Raw genomic sequence first — 21047 nt, 5'->3', positions numbered from 1 at the left:
TCTTGTTACCATCTTCTTTCTTTCTTTTTCTATAGACAAAGGTGGTCCTTTTTTTGGTTTTTTAAGGGAATAAGGGAACCTACTTATCAACCCTCCCATGCACTCTTCATCAATAGGTGGTCAATGTTTTATCAACCCATCTACTCTCTTGTTACCATCTTCTTTCTTTCTTTTTCTGTAGACAAAGGTGGTCCTTTTTTGTTTTTTAAGGGAACAAGGGAACCTACTTATCAACCCTCCCATGCAATCTTCATCAATAGGTGGCTCAATGTTTTATCAACCCATCTACTCTCTTGTTACCATCTTCTTTCTTTCTTTTTCTGTAGACAAAGGTGGTCCTTTTTGATTTTTTAAGGGAACAAGGGAACCTACTTATCAACCCTCCCATGCAATCTTCATCAATAGGTGGCTCAATGTTTTATCAACCCATCTACTCTCTTGTTACCATCTTCTTTCTTTCTTTTTCTGTAGACAAAGGTGGTCCTTTTTGGTTTTTTAAGGGAATAAGGGAACCTACTTATCAAGCCTCCCATGCAATCTTCATCAATAGGTGGCTCAATGTTTTACCAACCCATCTACTCTCTTGTTACCTCCTTCTTTTTTTTCTTTTCCTGTACACAAAGGTGGTCCTTTTTGTTTTTTAAGGGAACAAGGGAACTTACTTATCAACCCTCCCATGCAATCTTCATCAATAGGTGGCTCAATGTTTTACCAACCCATCTACTTTTTTTTCTTTTCCTGTACACAAAGGTGGTCCTTTTTGTTTTTTAAGGGAACAAGGGAACCTACTTATCAACCCTCCCATGCAATCTTCATCAATAGGTGGCTCAATGTTTTACCAACCCATCTACTCTCTTGTTACCTCCTTCTTTTTTTTCTTTTTCTGTACACAAAGGTGGTCCTTTTTGTTTTTTAAGGGAACAAGGGAACCTACTTATCAACCATCCGATGCACTCTTCATCAATAGGTGGCTCAATGTTTTACCAACCCATCTACTCTCTTGTTACCATCTTCTTTCTTTCTTTTCCTGTACACAAAGGTGGTCCTTTTTGTTTTTTAAGGGAACAAGGGAACCTACTTATCAACCCTTCCATGCAATCTTCATCAATAGGTGGCTCAATGTTTTACCAACCCATCTACTCTCTTGTTACCTCCTTCTTTTTTTTCTTTTCCTGTACACAAAGGTGGTCCTTTTTGTTTTTTAAGGGAACAAGGGAACCTACTTATCAACCCTCCCATGCAATCTTCATCAATATGTGGCTCAATGTTTTACCAACCCATCTACTCTCTTGTTTACCTCCTTCTTTTTTTTCTTTTCCTGTACACAAAGGTGGTCCTTTTTGTTTTTTAAGAGAACAAGGGAACCTACTTATCAACCATCCGATGCACTCTTCATCAATAGGTGGCTCAATGTTTTACCAACCCATCTACTCTCTTGTTATCTCCTTCTTTTTTTCTTTTTCTGTACACAAAGGTGGTCCTTTTTGTTTATCAACTCTTCTTATCAACCCTCCCATGAACTCTTCATCAACACCTTAGTCCATATGTTACCAACACTCCCATTCAGTCTTTATCAACATGTATATGGAAGCTTAACCAACACCTACATTATTATGTTACCAAGAAGGGAATTGCGGAAGAAGGGAATTGTCATGTTGCAAGTCGTAGTTCATTTCATTTGCAAGTGGATTATGCTGCTCCCCTCCCTTTTTTTTAACCCTAAAATTTCACTAGCCCAAAAAGAGAATAAGGGAATAGTTAATATTTTACTACGTGAACATGTAAAGGGAATTGCCCACGTGCAGCAAGCAAATTAACGTACGACAACCCAACTTGTGTCACGAGCGGAAAGGGAATTGCCACGAAAGAGAATTGCCACGAGCGGAAAGGGAATTGTCACGAGCGGAAGGCAAATCAATTAAGGCACGTAACCTCTGTGGTCCACAATTACCACGAAAGGGAAAACGCGTTTTTATGGTTTTATTCCCAAATTGGGTTGTCCGAAACCGATCGCTTGATTTAATCCTGGCGCGCGAGCGCCAGCTAGGGCCGCCCCTTTTAGAGCTACTTTTGAAGATGAGATCATTCCTAGCTGTCGAGATGGCCCATGAGGCTAGCATCACAATGTTCATAGGCATGACATGTTGTTAACACGATCGATCCTTTTCGTATCAATGGCAGGACAGGACATGTTCATAGGGGGCACGGACACGATCTACAAGGCGATCGAATGGACGATGGCTGAGCTCGTCAAGAATCCAAGAGAAATGGAAAAGGTTCAAGCAGAGGTGAGACGAGTAGCTGGTGCGCAGGCATGCACGAAGGGCGTGCAACACGGAAGACACGCACCTACGTACGCCGCCATGCAGACGTAGAGTAGAGGGCAGCGGCGCCGGCCGGGAGCTGGTTGTCCGAGACTCCGAGTCGATCGAGGACCTTGCAGACGTGCAAACAGAAACGCAGGCTGCACGGGAACGAAACGGCCTTGCAGTACTGAATCCGATCGCAAGATGGTCACGCAACCTGTCGAAACTCCAAACATTTGCCGCCTTCCGTTCCAACTTGAAATCCGACTCGAGGTCAGAGTTTCACTTCCATGTCGATCGCCAATTCGCCATTGCGTGCATATATATAGGTGCCGCCGATCCACACTGAGACGCGTACGGCTGTTCCAAAGATCGCCTGCTTTCCAATCCAAGCGCGCCGCCGTCTCCCTCCACTCCGTCTGTAGATCAAGCCGCGCGTCGTCGGCCGAGCGCCATGCCCGCCCGCAAGCGACCTGCCGCCGGCAACGCGACGACCGCCCCAGGATCGACGACCTGCCGCAAGAGGAGCCGCGCCGACGAGTACGACGATGTGGCCTGCCTCGGCGAGGGCGGCTTCGGCGCCGTCGTCATGGCGCGCAACCGCGCCACCGGCAAGACCGTCGCCATCAAGCGCCTAACCTCGCCGTCCGCGACCAGCGCCGCCGAGCTCCAGCGCGAGGCCGGGTTCCTCAGGGCCTGCAGCGTGAACCCTTACGTGGTCGACTTCGAGGGCCTGGCGCCCGACCCGAGAACCAACGGCGGCCTCTCCCTCGTCATGGAGCACGTCGCCGGGCCGAGCCTCCACGCTTTCCTCTGGGACAGGCGTCACGGCCCGCCGCTGCCGGAGTCGACGGTGCGCTCATTCATGTGGAAGCTGCTGACCGGGGCCAAGCTGATGCACGCCCGGCACGTCATCCACCGCGACATCAAGCCGGCCAACATCCTCGTCGGCCGAGACGGGGAGCTCGTCAAGATCTGCGACCTCGGCCTGGCGATTTCCGTCGTCGATCCTCCGCCCTACACCCAGGCCGGCACCCCGTTCTACATGGCGCCGGAGATGCTGCTGCAGAAGCCCGACTACGACGCGCTCGTCGACACCTGGTCGCTCGGCTGCGTCATGGCCGAGATGCTCGCCGGGGGCAAGGCGCTGTTTCTCCGTGAAGATGGCTACGTAGACGAGATATCCCAGCTGTGGAGCATAATCCGAGTGCTCGGGATGCCGGACGAGAGGACGTGGCCGGGGTTCAACTCTCTGCCGCTCGCCATGGCGCTGCAGCTGCTACCGCTACCGGCGGGGCACGAGCACAACAGGCTGCGGGATCTGTTCCCCGAAGACAAGCTGTCAGAGGAAGGGTTCCAGGTGTTGCAAGGGCTTCTCATGTGCAACCCCGACAAGCGACTCACGGCGGCCAAGGCGCTCAAATACCCATGGTTCGCTGCTCCCGCCGCCGCCGTCGCTTTGCCGAGAAAGAAGGCGACTCCGCTCAGTTTCATCCCACCGACGGCACCAGAGAAGAACGTACTCAACATCCCAGTGGCGATGTGGAACGCACAACGAGTGTAAAACAGTTCAGTTGAACTCCAGCCTTCCTATCGTACAGAAACGACGATGTAATTAAAACTGTGTAATGGCAGAGCTTGGATGATCGATCAATGTAAATCCTTGATCCAATTGTAAAGAAACGATATAACTGTTGTATACAGATTGAACTGCAGTCCTCTTTTCAGATTATGTCATTGATTTGTTTAATAGATCCATTCTTTCGCTAAAAGAAATATAGATCCATTCTGTTCATATGACCTAAACGTTGTGCTAGCACTACAGTTCAAGTGTATGAAATTCAGAACGGCATGTTGAATTATATCCCACATTCTGCTGTAGTTGTGCATGTCCAGGTCGAACTGGTTGCCCAGATACAGAGGTGAATCGGCACCAGTATCAATTAATACAATTTCGATACCAGACCACATGCCAAGGGATGGAAGTGCAGCCAAAGTGGTCTGAAGCTATTACACCTGGAGCAGGTAACACAAGCGACAGAGGTATCTATGTGATTTGAGAACAAAGTAACAAACTCAACACTGAACATTCAGAACTCTGCTAACACCTACATCTGGCCTATACAACTCACCACCAATGCGTGTAAAATGTCTACAAGTCCGTATCTACGAAATGTAATCAACTTATAGCAACTTCAGTTTTTCAAGAATCTGTCCACCTCTCGGAGTGCCAGTAGATCGACACGCAGGACCAGAGCAGGAACATGACGCTGTAGTATGGACCCTCAACGGGCAATCCACCTACTGTCAGTGGCAGCCACGTATCTCGAGTCTCTCAGCTCGGAATGGTTCTACCGGTCAGCCATGAAGATGATGTTAAGATAGGTCTAGTAGATGTATATTTTGTCATGTATATGTATGCGTATATACGCATGTATTTGTATGTTCACCGTTATATATAGAAGAGACATGCGTGTGCATTGCACCCACGGAAAACCCTAAACCCTTTCTTGACTTGGTATCAGAGCCGCCTGGCTCCTTCCGCCGCCGCCGCCGGCAAACCCTAGCTAGCCGCCGCCGCGCCTAGTCCGTCGCCGCCGCCGCGATCTCGCTCGCCGCCGCCGCTGCGATGGCTCAGCATGATTCCAGCCTCGCGCTAACGAGTTCCTCCAGCGCCAGCCTCTCCACCGCCGTGGCTGGCCCTGTCATCGCGCCGCCGACCGACACGGCGGCAGTACCGGTCCTTCCGGCCATCGCCGTTCGCCTGAACGGCAGCAACTTCATGCTGTGGAAGGCGCTTGCCCTTCCCACCTTCACCGGAGCACATCTTCATGGTTTCCTCGACGGCTCGGCCCCGGCACCCCCGCGCACCATCCGGGATGGCATCGGTGACGCAGCGCGCGACGTCGCTAACCCCGCGTACGCGCAGTGGTGGACTTTGGACCAGCGCGTCCTCGGCCACCTCCTCGGGTCGATGCACGAAGATGTCTCGGCCCAGCTCATCGGTCGCACCACGGCAGCGGCGGCCTGGAGCGCCGTTCACACCATGTTCTCCGCCGAAAACCGCGCCAGCATACGTGCTCTTCGACGCGAGATTCAAGGGCTGAAGAAGGGAGACAAGTCCGCCGGCGAGTATATGCAGAAGGTGAAGGCCCTCGCCGACGCCATGGCCGCCGCCGGGTCCCCTCTCCGCGATGACGAGATCATCGACTACATGCTCACCGGGTTGGGAACTGCTTTCAATCCGATCGCGGCGTCCATGGACTTCGCGCCTACGCCTGTCACGCTGGCCATGTTCTACAAGAACGTCCTCAACTATGAGGGCCTCCAGAAACAGCAGCAGGCAGATCCCGAGGACTGGACCTCCTCGGCTAACGCCGCAACTCGCCCCTACACCAACAACTCTGGGCGTGCGAGCGACTCACCTCGCCCTAGCGGCGGTCGTCCCACGGGTGGTGGCCCGCAGGGACAGCACGGCCCTGTCCAAGGAGGCTACGGACAGGGGTCTGGCGGTCATGGTGGAGGTGGCCAAGACCGTCGTCGCAATGACGGCAATGGCGGCAACAACGGCCGCAATGGAGGAGGACGTCGCAGGTGGCGCCCACAGTGTCAGATCTGTGACATATCGGGGCATGACGCGAGTGATTGTCGCCGGCGCTATGATCAAAAGCAGCAGCGCACCGGCAACTCTGCATCGACCTCCTCCACCGAACAGTACTGGCACCTCGACTCTGGTGCATCCGATCATCTGACGAGTGATCTCGAGCGTCTCCACGTTCATGACCGCTATCACGGGAAGGACCAAGTTCAGGTGGCCAACGGTGCAGGTTTGTCTATTTCGCATATTGGTCATTCGTCCTTACCTGGTTCATCTTTGAAACTGAAAAATATTCTCCATGTTCCACATATTCATCAACACCTTCTTTCAGTTTATCGTCTTGTTTCCGACAATAAGGTTTTTGTTGAGTTTCATAAGTTCTTTTTCCTTGTAAAGGACAAGGTCACGAAGAAAGTTCTTCTACACGGTAGAAGCAAAGATGGACTGTACCCCGTTCCGTTTGGCCAAGTTCCTCCTCCAACGCCGCGTCGGGCGTCCTCCGACGTGAAGATCTCCTCGCCTCATTGGCATCGTCTCCTTGGCCATCCCACAAATAATGTCGTTCAAACCATTGTTAGGCAAAATGATTTAGTGTGTTCTTCTAATAATCAGACTTCAGTTTGTGATGCTTGTCAGTGTGCTAAAAGTCGACAATTGTCTTATAATAATTCCCATCGTGTTTCTACTGCACCTCTCGAGTTAATTCATTCAGATGTATGGGGTCCAGCTATTGCATCCTCGGGAGGGTATAAATATTATGTTAGCTTTGTCGATGATTATTCCCGTTTCTGTTGGATTTACCTCCTCAAGCATAAGTCTGATGTTGAGCATGTCTTTTATACCTTCCAGGCACATGTGGAGCGTCTGTTGAACACTAAAATCAAAGCCGTTCAGTCGGATTGGGGTGGCGAGTATCATAAGTTGCACCGCTACTTTCAGCGCCTTGGCATCTCCCATCGCGTCTCGTGTCCTCACACATCGCAGCAAAATGGGATTGCTGAGCGCAAGCATCGTCATCTGGTGGAAACCGGACTTGCTTTGCTTGCCCACTCTTCCCTTCCCCTTAGGTACTGGGATGAAGCTTTTCTCACCGCTTGCTATCTCATTAATCGCATGCCTACACCTGTGCTTCAGCAAGATACACCTATTTTTCGTCTTCTTAAAATCCAACCCAACTACACCTTCCTTCGTGTCTTTGGATGCGCTTGCTGGCCTAGCTTGCTGATACGTCCAAAACGTATCTACTTTCCCGAACACTTTTGCTATTGTTTTGCCTCTAGTTTGTGTATTGTGGATACAACTAACACGGACTAACGCTGTTTTCAGCAGAATTGCTCTGGTGTCTCGTTTTTGTGCAGAAATCCAACTTTCAGGAAAATCCTCGCAATTTATGCCAAAGGTCTTATTTTTCCAGAAGAATTACGGAGCCAGAAGGGCAAGCCAGGTGGAGGCCCGAGGCCCCCACACACTAGGCCGGCGCGGCCCAGGAGGGGGGCGCGCCGCCCTAGTGTGTGCCCCCCTCGGCTGGCCTCCGACGCCCTCCTCTAGACTACTTAACGTCTTCGACCTAAAAACGCACGGGGGTTGGACGAAATCGCCAGAAGACATCCAGTACGCCGCCACCATCGCGAAACTCCGTATCGGGACCAGAAACTCCGTTCTGGCACTCCGCCGGGACGGGGAATTGGAGGAGATCATCGCCATCATCACCACCGACGCCTCTCCATCGACCAGCCATGTTTCCCCCATCCATGTGTGAGTAATTCCCCCGCTGTAGGCTGAAGGGGATGGTAGGGATTGGATGAGATTGGTCATGTAATAGCATAAGATTGTTAGGGCATAGTGCGTAGTGTCCGTAATTGGTACTTTTATGATATTGTTGCAACTTGTTATGCTTAATGCTTGTCACTAGGGCCCGAGTGCCATGATCTCAGATCTGAACATGTTATCAATTCATGATGATATTCATTGCTTTATGATCTTACCTGCAAGTTGTATACACATATTGCTGTCCGGAACCCGAGGCCCCAAAGTGACAGAAATTGGGACAACCGGAGGGGAAGGCAGTGATATGAGGATCACATGTGTTCACGGAGTGTTAATGCTTTGCTCCGGTGCTCTATTAAAAGGAGTACCTTAATTTCCAGTAGATTCCCTAGAAGCCCGGCTGCCACCGGCTGGTAGGACAAAAGATGTTGTGCAAGTTTCTCATTGCGAGCACGTACGACTAAATATAGAACACATGCCTATTGATTGATTAGTACTTGGATATCGTTTTATTATTATCTGCAAATGCCCTGCCTTGATTGTTACATGAGTTTCTCTCATCCATGCAACGCCCGTTCATCCATCCCTGTGCCTACAGTATTTTAATCCTGCTGTTTACTATAATCACTACTGCTGTCTTTGTTACTCTGCTGCTGTTATTTCACTACTGCTACTTCTATAAAACTGTTACTACTGATAAACTCTTGCGAGCAAGTCTGTTTCCAGGTGCAGCTGAATTGACAACTCCGCTGTTAAGGCTTACAAGTATTCTTTGTCTCCCCTTGTGTCGAATCAATAAATTGGGTTTTGCTTCCCTCGAAGACTGTTGCGATCCCCTATACTTGTGGGTCATCAAGACTATTTTCTGGCGCAGTTGCCGGGGAGCATAGCTTTATTTGCAAGTTCACTTGGATTGATATTGTTCGCTGCAAATTCTCCATCATGGGTAAACCTCGCGATACTAAAGTCGCCATATTACCATCCACTACAAGAAATGGTACAACTATGAGTACCTCTGCTGCTCTTGATTCACCATCTGTGATAGATAAACTTGTTTCACCACCACAAGCTTCACATGCTGGTACTTCTGCTAGATCTGAAAATTCCTCTTATAATTTTGATGATGCTTCTGCTGTGCTTGATAATGATGGTTCATTGGGATCTTTTCTAGATGCTACAATTGCTAGGTCTAGACAAATTGAAAATACTGAAACTCCTAATGAAAATGCTGCTACACCTGTTAATTCACCTGAGTCTGTTGAATACTCTAGTGATGATCTTGATGAAGATAATGTAGAACTTGATGATGATTTCATTGATAAATGCAATGCTACTACTGATGCAAGTAATATTAAAAAGCTTGTTGCACAACGTGCTGTTAGATATAAACTGTCTCCTGATCCTAAATTTGCCACGTCTCCTATAAACATTAAGGATAAGGATTATGATTTTTCTCTTGATTTATCTCATATATCTATTGTGGAGAAAACACCCTTTTGCGGTACTGAAAAAGAAAGTGCTGTAGAACACATGATTGAGCTATCTACTTTGAGTAACTTGTTTTCTGATGATGTTAAGAAGCATACTTATTTCGTTGCTAAATTTTTTCCTTTCTCATTAAAGGATGATGCTAAAACTTGGTACAATAGTTTTCCACCTAATTCCATTGATAGTCCAAAAGAGTTGCTTGATGTTTTCTTTCGGAAATACTTTCCTGATAGTGCTCAACATATTGCTTTGCAGAGAATTTATAATTTTGACCAGGAAGATGGAGAGAAATTGCCTGAGGCTTGGGCGAGATTTTGCTCTTTTATCAGAGCTCGGCCTGGACATGATCTGGAAAAGCATGATTTACTTGATATATTTTATAGTGGACTAACCATTGAGTCTAGGGCATACCTGGATAGTTGTGCTGGTTGTGTTTTCAAGAAAAGAACTCAGGGCAATATTTGAAGAATTATTGGCTAGAATAGGCCGGAATCATGATGATTGGTCTACACCTGAACCAACCCCGACACCAATATTGAAGAAGAGGGGTATGATTAAATTAAATGATGAAGATATGAGGGAAGCCAAGAAATCTCTTAAAGAGAAAGGTATTAAATCTGAAGATGTGAAGAATTTACCTCCCATAGAAGATTTATGCAAGATAACTCCCCCTTCATCCATGATTAAGGTACATTCTCTTCAACGCTTTACTAGGGAAGATATTCCGTATTCAAAACCTCCTGCTCAATGCTTAGATGAGTTTGATAATTATATTGTTAAGCAAAGTAATTTCAATATGAGCGTAGAGGATCATTTAATGGAAAATTCTCGAGCTATTAGTGAATTGCATGGTATTGTGGAGAGAACCTCCAATGGTGTTAAGATGCTTTGTAAACATTTTCATATGGTTCAAACTCAAATTGATCAACTCACTAAAGTGCAAAATGACTTGTTAAAAAATAATTCTAAAGAAAAACATGCTTATGAAGTAACAACTAGAGGCGGTGCTTGATATGTCTCCGACGTATCGATAATTTCTTATGTTCCATGCCACATTATTGATGATATCTACATGTTTTATGCATACTTTATGTCATATTTATGCATTTTCCGGCACTAACCTATTAACGAGATGCCGAAGAGCCAGTTGTTGTTTTCTGCTGTTTTTGGTTTCAGAAATCCTAGTAAGGAAATATTCTCGGAATTGGACGAAATCAACGCCCAGGGTCCTATTTTGCCACGAAGCTTCCAGAAGACCGAAGAGAAGACGAAGTGGGGCCACGGGGCACCGCCACACTAGGGCGGCGCGGCCCAGGGGGGGCCCGCGCGGCCCTAGCGTGTGGGGCCCCCGTGACCCCTCCGACTCCGCCCTTCCGCCTACTTAAAGCCTCCGTCGCGAAACCCCCAGTACCGAGAGCCACGATACGGAAAACCTTCCAGAGACGCCGCCGCCGCCAATCCCATCTCGGGGGATTCAGGAGATCGCCTCCGGCACCCTGCCAGAGAGGGGAATCATCTCCCGGAGGACTCTTCACCGCCATGGTCGCCTCCGGAGTGATGAGTGAGTAGTTCACCCCTGGACTATGGGTCCATAGCAGTAGCTAGATGGTCGTCTTCTCCTTATGTGCTTCATTGTCGGATCTTGTGAGCTGCCTAACATGATCAAGATCATCTATCTGTAATGCTATATGTTGTGTTTGTTGGGATCCGATGGATAGAGAATACTATGTTATGTTGATTATCAATCTATTAACTATGTGTTGTTTATGATCTTGCATGCTCTCCGTTATTAGTAGAGGCTCTGGCCAAGTTTTTACTCTTAACTCCAAGAGGGAGTATTTATACTCGATAGTGGGTTCATGCCTCCATTAAATGCAGGACGGTGACGAGAAAGTTCTAAGGTTGTGGATGTGCTGTTGCCACTAGGGATAAAACATTGATGCTATGTCCGAGGATGTAGTTATTGATTACATTACGCACCATACTTAATGCAATTGTCTGTTGTTTGCAACTTAATACTGGAAGGGGTTCGGATGATAACCTGAAGGTGGACTTTTTAGGCATAGATGCATGCTGGATAGCGGTCTATGTACTTTGTCGTAATGCCCAATTAAATCTCACTATACTTATCATATCATGTATGTGCATTGTCATGCCCTCTCTATTTGTCAATTGCCCGACTGTAATTTGTTCACCCAACATGCTATTTATCTTATGGGAGAGATACCTCTAGTGAACTGTGGACCCCGGTCCTATTCTTTTACATCGAATACAATTTATTGCAATACTTGTTCTACTGTCTTCGCAAACAATCATCATCCACACTATACATCTAATCCTTTGTTACAGCAAGCCGGTGAGATTGACAACCTCACTGTTTCGTTGGGGCAAAGTACTTTGGTTGTGTTGTGCAGGTTCCACGTTGGCGCCGGAATCCCTGGTGTTGCGCCGCACTACATCCCGCCGCCATCAACCTTCAACGTGCTTCTTGGCTCCTCCTGGTTCGATAAACCTTGGTTTCTTTCTGAGGGAAAACTTGCTACTGTGTGCAACATACCTTCCTCTTGGGGTTCCCAACGAACGTGTGTGTTACACGCCATCAAGCATATTTTCTGGCGCCGTTGCCGGGGAGATCAAGACACGCTGCAAGGGGAGTCTCCACAATCCAATCTCTTTACTTTGTTTTTGTCTTGCTTTATTTTATTTACTACTTTGTTTGCTGCACTTATATCAAAACACAAAAAAGTTAGTTGCTAGCTTTACTTTATTTACTGTCTTGCACTCCATATCAAAAACACAAAAAAAATTAGTTACTTGCATTTTACTTTTGCTACCATGTCTAGTTCTGCACCTGTTACTTCTTCACCTGAGGAATTAGTCTTCACTTTTAAACAAGGGGATGAGGAGAGTTTTAAAGATGTTTGGTCCAGAATTTTTACTTCTTATCGTAAAGCTGAACCTCAAATGACTCTAAGTTTGCTCCTTAGTAATTTTTATTTTGGTCTTATGATTCGCTATAGATATGCCTTGGATGCTGTAGTGGGAGGAGATTTCCTTCATTGCAATGGGGATCAAGCTTTTAATGCCATAAAGAAGTTGGTTGCATCACATGATTCAGCTAATAACTTTGATTCAGCCCTTATTAGCATTTATAATAGATTAAACACTCTTGAGACAAGTGCATCTCGCTTGAATGAAAATTATAGATATGTTCGTAACCGTCTTGATCAAGTTTTAGTGAACTCTGAACCTTCATTATGGGATACTACTATTAAAATTGTTATCGGTGACCAAACTCTTCATGCCAATTGTGATATTATGTCTGAATTTTGCTTAATGCCTAAGAGTATTCATGAATCTTTGAAACTTTGGGGATTCGTTGAAGGGGGAGAAGGTGTAACATCTCAAGTTTCAACAATAATAAAATCAAGTGAGAGTTCAATTACTCAAATTTTGCAACAAACAAAAACTTTTTATATGCATATAGTGTCACATATAGTTCCATGCATTTGTGTGTTTTTCTTTTGTGCATTTGCCATGATGAGTGTTAGTATGATGATCAATTACTATTAAACCCTAAACCAAGATCACCTAACCCTAATTTGAGAAGAATAAAAGAAAAGGAGAAAAACCCATTTCTCACTCACATACACTAAGGGCAATTTTGCAAATCTCCATATGAGGCCACCATTGCTTGCCCTATGGTTTCTAAAACTCATATATAACAAAAACAAACACAAATGCATAAAAGAAACCAGATTCAAATCAAAGGAAAATTCAATTTTCAAACACATATGATAATGGTCATATGTCACACTTTTATTTTCTTCCCTACTTTGCACCTCTTTATCTCTCAAATCCTAAACTAAACTTAGCCAACCAATGCCATGTCATCCAAGACCATGTCAAAGTCTACAACTTTCATGTTGACCACCATGGCCAGAGTTGACTAGGTTGACCAGAATTGTTGTGCAAAGATGGAACCCGAGAGAGAGAATAAGATCACCTCACTTTTGAAAATTTGCAATTATTTTCCAAATTGAACCCCACCACCACCAAACTAACCTATAATTAATATGTTTGAGTTCCACCAAAAAGATTCTCGAAATTCAAATTAAATGTTCATGCGGCCATATGATCGAACACCTTGCAGGCATTATTCCAGTTTAGTGTTACATCCTATTACACGATGGTTTTTAGCCTAAACCAATTCTATCTCGTGATCATTAGCTCCCTCTATGATCCCTGCATCTAGCTCAGTACTTGCCTTGGTCGTTTAAAGCAGAAAAGAGAGGAGAGAAGCTCCATGCCATGCACACCCGGCCACCTTTGGCATCCCTCTCTCTGGCCTCCCTCTCAACCTTTCTCCTTGTCCTGGAGCATCTCTGCAACACGAGGACACCAACGGTACACGCCCAAGCAACGCCAACGCACGGCATTGGCCAGAACGCGCACGCCCAAAACCTGCTAGTACATGCCAGTCGGCGTGGTGATCACGCTCTGGAACGCGCCAGGACACCGTGCGCTCGAGCGCCCTACTCCTCCCCCTGCATCCCTATGCCTGGAACGAGCACCGCCTCCACGCCCTCTACCCACTAGACATGCTCGAGCGACTGCGGCTGCCTCGTCACTGTCGTCCTCGTCGGAATCTTGCCGCAAGTATTGCCGCACTTGAATCGACCTCCTGAGCGATCCCGTCGTCCTCTCGCTGCGCCCGCTGCACCTAGAACATCGCCAGGACAACGCCTACACGATGCCGTCCTCTACTTGCCCCTTCGAGCACCCCAAGCACCGCGCCATGGCCGCTCCTCCACAGCACCTCACGGCCATCTCCGCCCGCTATAAATAGAGGACCTCAGCCCTCCATCTCTTCACACACTTTGCTCCCCTCTCATCACTGATCACTCTCCACCCATCAATTTGACACCACACTGCCGGAGCTGCTCCAATCGCAAGACGAAGGCCGCCGGAGACCTGAGATCGCCGCCGTTGATCCACGCCGCCCCAAGCCTCGCCACTGCTACCAGGAGCTCCAGCATCGTCGACAACCTCGCCTCGCCACCAGCAGAACCCCGCGGGAACGCCGGTAAGGCCGTCGACCCCCTACGTCCGCCGCCAGAACCTCACCTTCTCGTCGGAGAAGACGACGACTGCCGGCCGTCGATCCATCCTCTAATCCAACGCCTCTCAGCACGCGTACCGCTTCGGCGTTTAAATAGTCGCTGATGGGTGGCCCCCACCTCGTCAGGGCGGCCCAGTTGCACCCGATGCTTGCTGGGCCGTGCGTCGCGATTTTAAATCGTTTCGGCCCGTTACCGTTTCCCGCCTAGCCCAATAATTCAAACTTAGTTTTATTCATAATGAAATTTGTCCTGCAGATGCTTTATTAAATTGTGAATAGTTTGAAATCTACCAAACCAAATTTAACAAACTTTATACCGTTGGAAAGCCAATGAATTTATCTATCCAATGCCACTGGTCCCATCTCCAATTTCGTGGTAGAATTAAAATGCTAAAAATAACAAGTCAGGGACTTTTGCAACTTGAAACTTAATTTAAAATTCAACCAAATTTGATTTTGAGTTGATTCCAACTCTCATAAATCACAATTGAGGTTCCTTAATTGTTTATGCCATAATATAGCCAAGTTGTTTGCATGATCATGTACTGGATCAAAATAATGGTTAAATAGCCATTTCTAGTGCATTTCAAATTATGGAATTTAAATATTATAAAAAGTATGAGAGCTACTCTCATTTAAATCTTGATCTTAAGTAATCCAACCAGAGGAAATTACCCTAGGCTAATGAACCTCTGATTTGAATTACTTAGAGATTTTAATACATTTAAATGGTGGTATTAAATTGTGTGAAGTATAACACTTCATTTAAATTATACTCCCATATAATAGATGTGAAATGTTGACCTTGGTCAACTTATATTTCATATCTTATTATTATTTGTGGAGATTAAATCTTGATAGGATTTAATGTGAGGAAATTATTTTTCTCCAAAGACTTAAATAGCAAATCAAATAAATACTTAATGAGAGGAAATTATGTTCTCTTAAATAAGAACAAACCAAGTAATTCACCATGCCATGATGGATGTGATGTTAGAATTAAGTGTGTAAACTCTGATGTGTGTTTTAGTCTAGCATGCAAGTAATGGTGTGGTGATTGTGTACTCGTATTCGTATATAGACGCTAGTAACGAGGAATACGTAGAGGAGGGAAGCTACTCTCAAGAGGAGGAGGAAAACTTTGACTCCTATCCCCACCAAGGCAAGCTAATACTCCTGCTAACCATCATGATGCAAAGCTCTACAAGAGCAAGGCACCATCACCCCTTTAATTTTATGCATTACCTATCCCATGTTTTTACCTTGCAATTATTTTTGTTTATTTACTTCAAAGTATTTTTTGCTTTATGATTCACTTGGTATAGAGTAGAACAAGAATTAAAGGTTAGCCTAGAAACACTCAAAGCTAGATAGCACCCCTCATGAAATAGTTGCTAGTGCTAATCAAATAAAATTTTGACTACTCTAGATGGGAACATGTGACTTTGAAATGAATTTGAAACCTTGGAATGATGAGTCATTCCATTGAATGATTTTGAAGGTGAATATGACCAAGAGAAGATGGTGATTTTTGATATAAAACTGATATGGGTTTGAATGCGATACCCTTCCAATTATACAAGTACCCCCACAATACCTGATTATGGGTAGGGCTTAACTAGAAACTTGTGTATCTTAGTATGGGTTCCCTCTAAACAAGCATCATAGGGGTTAAACCGAAGCTGCCTCCGTATATGAGAAATGATGTGAATATGAGGTGAATGTACGACCCAAGCCCTGTGCAGTTCCCGGGTTAACAGTTGGTTTTCACCGGGAGGCCAAGCTCATGGGGAGAGGTGCCTATACTAGGACATATAAGTGAAAGGTTAAGGTTGATGATCCGCGTACTGAGTTACGATGATTCGGGGTTATCCTCGACGGATGTAATCAAAAGTTGTGGCACAAGAGTACAACCTCTGCAGAGTGTTAAACCTATTTGAATAGCCGTGTCCGCGGTTATGGACGATTGGAAAGGCCATACTATTTCCGTTATCAGAATTTTTGATCTTAAAAAGGAATGATGAATTGAAAGGTGATTTGACTTGGATCACAAATGATTTGTGGGAATGACACTAATGTTCCCACTTGAGTTAGTCTAGCAAATGATGAGTCTTTACTAAATGTTTGATAAACTAAACTTGGCTTTATGCAAATCAAACTAGAGCTTAGCAACCCTTACTACCCTCAATAAGTAATTACTATGGTATTAGTTTGCGAGTACTTTAAAGTACTCATGGCTTTGCCCTAGCTATTTAAATGCCAGACTTTGAAGAGGAGCAACAATATCAGGATGACGGACAACAGGACGTCTACGATAACTAGGATCGTCTTCTAACGTCAAGCGTTGCCTGTGGAATAGATAGTCCACTACTACTACGCTTCCGCTACTTATTTGTGATGTGAACAATCTATTTGTGTAATATTGGATCATGTGATCCGTGGTTGTAAGACAAGTATGTGTTGTAATAAATGATGACTCTGAACTACTTACTATTATGTCTCGCAAAAACAATCTTCCTGGGATTGCGATGTATGATATAATAGGGCATCTGGACTTAAAAATCCGGGTGTTGACAAGTTGGTATCAGAGCCATTGTTTGACCTTAGGAGACCCTAGTTAGAATGGACGTTTGACAAACTTAGTTTTAAATATAATGAATTGAATAGTTATGAAAAATACAATCATACCCTTACCTTTGAGATCTTTTCAAACTAGCCAATTCATGTTCTTATTTATAAGTTACTTAAAATTTTGAACACTTGCACTTCTCTAACTTGCTCAGCAATTCCTCTACAGATGGATCCTATCATCCCAACGGAGCCCTTCATCCAAACCCAAGTGTACGAGCTGGCGAACGGTGGGAATCTGATCGTTGAGAGGGATCTGTTTGCCCTCTCAGAGTTCCTCGGACGCTCGCCTCCCGTGTTCTACGGGGGCTAGGTCGCTGACCAGGCCAGAGGCCAACTCCAATGGATCATCATGGCCAACCTCCCCGGAAAGCCGGAGTCACCCATGTTCCGCCAGATTCAGTTCTCTCTCCGAGAGAACAGCTGGGTGGATGGACTCGCCCGCGCTCTACAGGAGGCTCTCGCTCGTCTGTGCGGGCAAAACTCGGTGGCTATTGAAGGAGAACGCTTTGCACACTTTGCAAGGCACTCCTCTCTTGGGCTGCCCATCAGCCTGCCGTTCCACCCCGTGCTGAGGCACCACGTGGATCATCTCGACTTCATGTTGTTCGAGACACGTGCTGAGCTGGACAACTCCCGCTCACTCGCCAACCACACCTACCTCCAGATGAATCAGTATGCGGAGACCATCAAGGTCATCGCCAAGGAGCGTAGGACTCTCCGCCAGCAGGTCTCGAAGAAGGACTACACCATCCACCGCCTCAAGGCCAAGATCGCCGCCATGAAGGAGACCCTCGCCACATAGGCGGAGCAGCTCCAGGCACTGGAAGAAGAAGGCGAGGGAGAAGACATCCAAGGGGATGGCTACTCCTACGTGAGCAACGACAATGACTACGAGGAGGAGGAAGAGGGAGACCTGGACTTCTACCAGCACCTGCCTGCCGGGATGGACACCACCTTCCCACTCCGCATCGATGGATAGTAGTTCCGCCTGAGCACTTGCGTCTCGTGATATGTATCGGTCCTTTGTACCCGCCCCATGTATCGTAGATTGTTGAAAGGGTTCTTCAAACCCTCCGGATTGTTGGCTTGTAATATTTGCTACCTTCATGACTATGTTTGTGTGTGTAATATTATTATTATTTTATGAATCAAGTTTAAATTGTGTGAATTTATCCCAAAATGAGCCCTAGAAATTTCCCTCTCGTCTCATTATCCATATCCCTGTTCAGATGGCACCTCCCACTCGCAACATGACTCAAGAGGCAATGATGCAGATGTTGCAAACAGATGATGGCTGATAGAGAAGTTGAGAGAGCTGAACGGCAAGCCAACCTAGCTGCACTTCAACAGATTGCACAGAACAATCAGGGCCACGGAAACCATGACCACCCTGGGTCAAAGCTGAAAAACTTCCAGAACACCAATCCACCGGTGTTTAGCAAGACGGAGGAACCCCTTGATGCCGACGATTGGCTCCAGACTATGGAGAACAATCTTGAAGTTGCCGGAGTGGAAGAGAATGACAAAGTGCTATTCGCCACCCACTATCTGGCAGGACCTGCACGTGCCTGGTGGACAAGTGCTCGCGCATTGAATGCGGGGCAAATGATGACTTGGGCAGATTTCAAGCTCAAGTTTAGCAAGTATCATGTGCCACCAGGTCTCATCAAGAAGATGCGGGATGAGTTCCGCGAACTGAAGCAAGGTCGTCTAACCGTGGTAGAATACCGCGACAAATTCCTCACTCTGTCAAGGTACGCCCCGGATGAGACCGACACCAACGAGAAGAGGAAGCAAAGGTTCCTGAATGGACTGCATGATGAGATGCAGACTGTGCTGATCAACATTCCCTTTGCTGATCTAGAAGCCCTCGTCGACTCTGCCATCCAGATGGAGGGAAAGATCCATCAGGCAAATGAAAACCGCAAGCGCCGCATGATGAATCAGAGTGGGCCCAGCAACAACCACAAGTATCGCCCCAGCTCAAGTGGAGGGTTTGCCCCAAGAAACAACAAGCCCCCGATGCAGAATTCACGTCCGGGTTATCAGAACCGGAGTGGAGGAAACCCCAGGCCAGGAGGCCACCACAACAACAGCAACTACAACAACAACAAACAACTTCAACCGCGCTCCACCCCGAGCCCCCAACCACAACAACAACACCTCCAACACTGCTCCGAGGACTGGGAGCAACGTTGTTCCCATCACCCCCAAGGACAAGTCCACCATCACTTGTTACGAGTGCGGAGTGGTGGGGCACTACTCCAGCGAGTGCCCCAAGAGACTCGCCAAGACTGCCGCCAACACCTCTGGCCCTGCTCAGCAGCAGCGCCGTGTCGCCAACAACAAGAAGTTCACCCCCAACAACCCGAACAACTGTAGCGGCCGCCTCTTTCACATGAGTGCGGAAGAAGCTCAAGAAGCCCCAGATGTCGTGCTGGGTATGTTCTCTGTTAACTCAATACTGCCAAGAGTCTTTGTTTGATTCTGGAGCATCGCATTCGTTTGTTACTGAAGATTTTGCATGCACTAGTAAGATTCAACCCATCAGTTTGAAGCATGTCATGATAGTTCAAATACCTGGATCAACCACTAAAGCTAGAAAAATTTGCAAAGATGTTCCTATCAGAATTCATGAAATAGAATTTTATGCAAATTTGATTGTTCTGGGAACAAAGGGTTTGGAAGTAGTACTGGGTATGGACTGGATGTCGAAACATCATGGACTGATTGATTGTGCCAAGAAGGCCATCACCATGACTAGTAGCACCGGAATATTAGTCGAGCACATATCTGAAAGATTGCCCATAACATTCACCTGTAACCAAAGTCTAGCTAAACCCACCTCCGATCAGATCAGGGTCGTTTGTCGATACCCCGATGTGTTTCCTGATGATCTACCCGGTATGCCCCCAGATCGGGATATCGAGTTTATCATTGAGTTAATCCCTGTAACCGGACCTATAGCCCAGAGAGCCTATAGTATGAACCCGACAGAGTTAGTGGAACTGAAGAAGCAACTGGATGATATGCTTTTCAAAGGTCTGATTCGACCAAGTGCGTCGCCTTGGAGATCACCAGTTTTGTTTGTGGACAAGAAGGATGGTGCAAATCGTTTATGTACGGATTACCGTAAGCTTAACGATGTCACCATCAAGAACAACTATCCTTTGCCGAAGATAGAAGATCTGTTTGACCAACTGACCAGTGCCAGAGTGTTCTCGAAGATTGATCTGAGGACTGGTTACCATCAACTGAAGATTCGTGCCACCGATATCCCCAAAACTGCTTTCACCACCAGATATGGATTGTATGAGTACAATGTCATGTCATTTGGATTGACCAACGCTCCCGCTTATTTCATGAATCTCATGAATAAGATCTTCATGAACTTCCTGGATAAGTTTGTCGTTGTCTTCATCGACGACATCCTTATCTACTCCAAATCCGAAGAGGAGCATGAGCAACACCTGGAAGTGGTCTTAGATACCCTTCGGGAGCATCAGTTGTACGCCAAAGTTCAGCAAGTGCGAGTTCTGGTTGAAGGAAGTAGGATTCCTGGGACACATCTTGTCCGCAGGAGGAATTGCCGTTGACCCCTCGAAGATCAAGACTGTTGAAGAATGGAAAGCCCCAACCACCCAGACTGAGGTCCGTGCATTTCTCGGATTGGCGGGATATTACCGCCGATTCGTTGAAGGATTCTCAAGCATAGCAAGACCAATGACAAAACTGTTGAAGAAGGACAAGAAGTTCGAATGGACGGACAAGTGTGAAGAGAGTTTCCAACAGCTCAAGCACCGACTTACTTTAGCCCCAATATTGATCATGCCGGACATCACCAAGCCATTTGATGTGTATTGTGATGCCTCCAAGATTGGTCTTGGATGTGTGCTGATGCAAGAAGGAAAGGTGATATCTTACCTATCAAGGCAACTGAAGCAGCATGAGCAGAACTATCCAACCCATGACTTAGAGCTAGCAGCCGTGGTTTTAGCACTGAAGGTGTGGCGTCATTACCTCATGGGTAATCGATGCGAGATTTATTCAGATCACAAGAGCTTGAAGTATATCTTCACTCAGAAGGAGCTGAACATGAGGCAGAGAAGATGGTTAGAGCTAATCAAGGATTACG

General features: G+C 46.5%; 1 protein-coding gene across 1 annotated transcript; it reads left to right on the top strand.

The window, feature by feature from the left end:
* Nucleotides 1-3017: 3017 nt before the first annotated feature.
* Nucleotides 3018-3984, top strand: LOC127335697 (putative cyclin-dependent kinase F-2). Its single transcript, XM_051362418.2, has one exon. It carries the CDS (start codon nucleotides 3082-3084, stop codon nucleotides 3868-3870), a length of 789 nt encoding a protein of 262 aa, XP_051218378.2. The 5' UTR covers nucleotides 3018-3081; the 3' UTR covers nucleotides 3871-3984.
* Nucleotides 3985-21047: the final 17063 nt, after the last annotated feature.

Source organism: Lolium perenne, chromosome 1 (assembly GCF_019359855.2).
Source record: "Lolium perenne isolate Kyuss_39 chromosome 1, Kyuss_2.0, whole genome shotgun sequence".
Taxonomy (NCBI): Eukaryota; Viridiplantae; Streptophyta; class Magnoliopsida; order Poales; family Poaceae; genus Lolium; species Lolium perenne.
The sequence above is the reverse complement of the archived record's forward strand: the minus strand, read 5'-3'. Positions and strand labels throughout refer to the sequence as shown.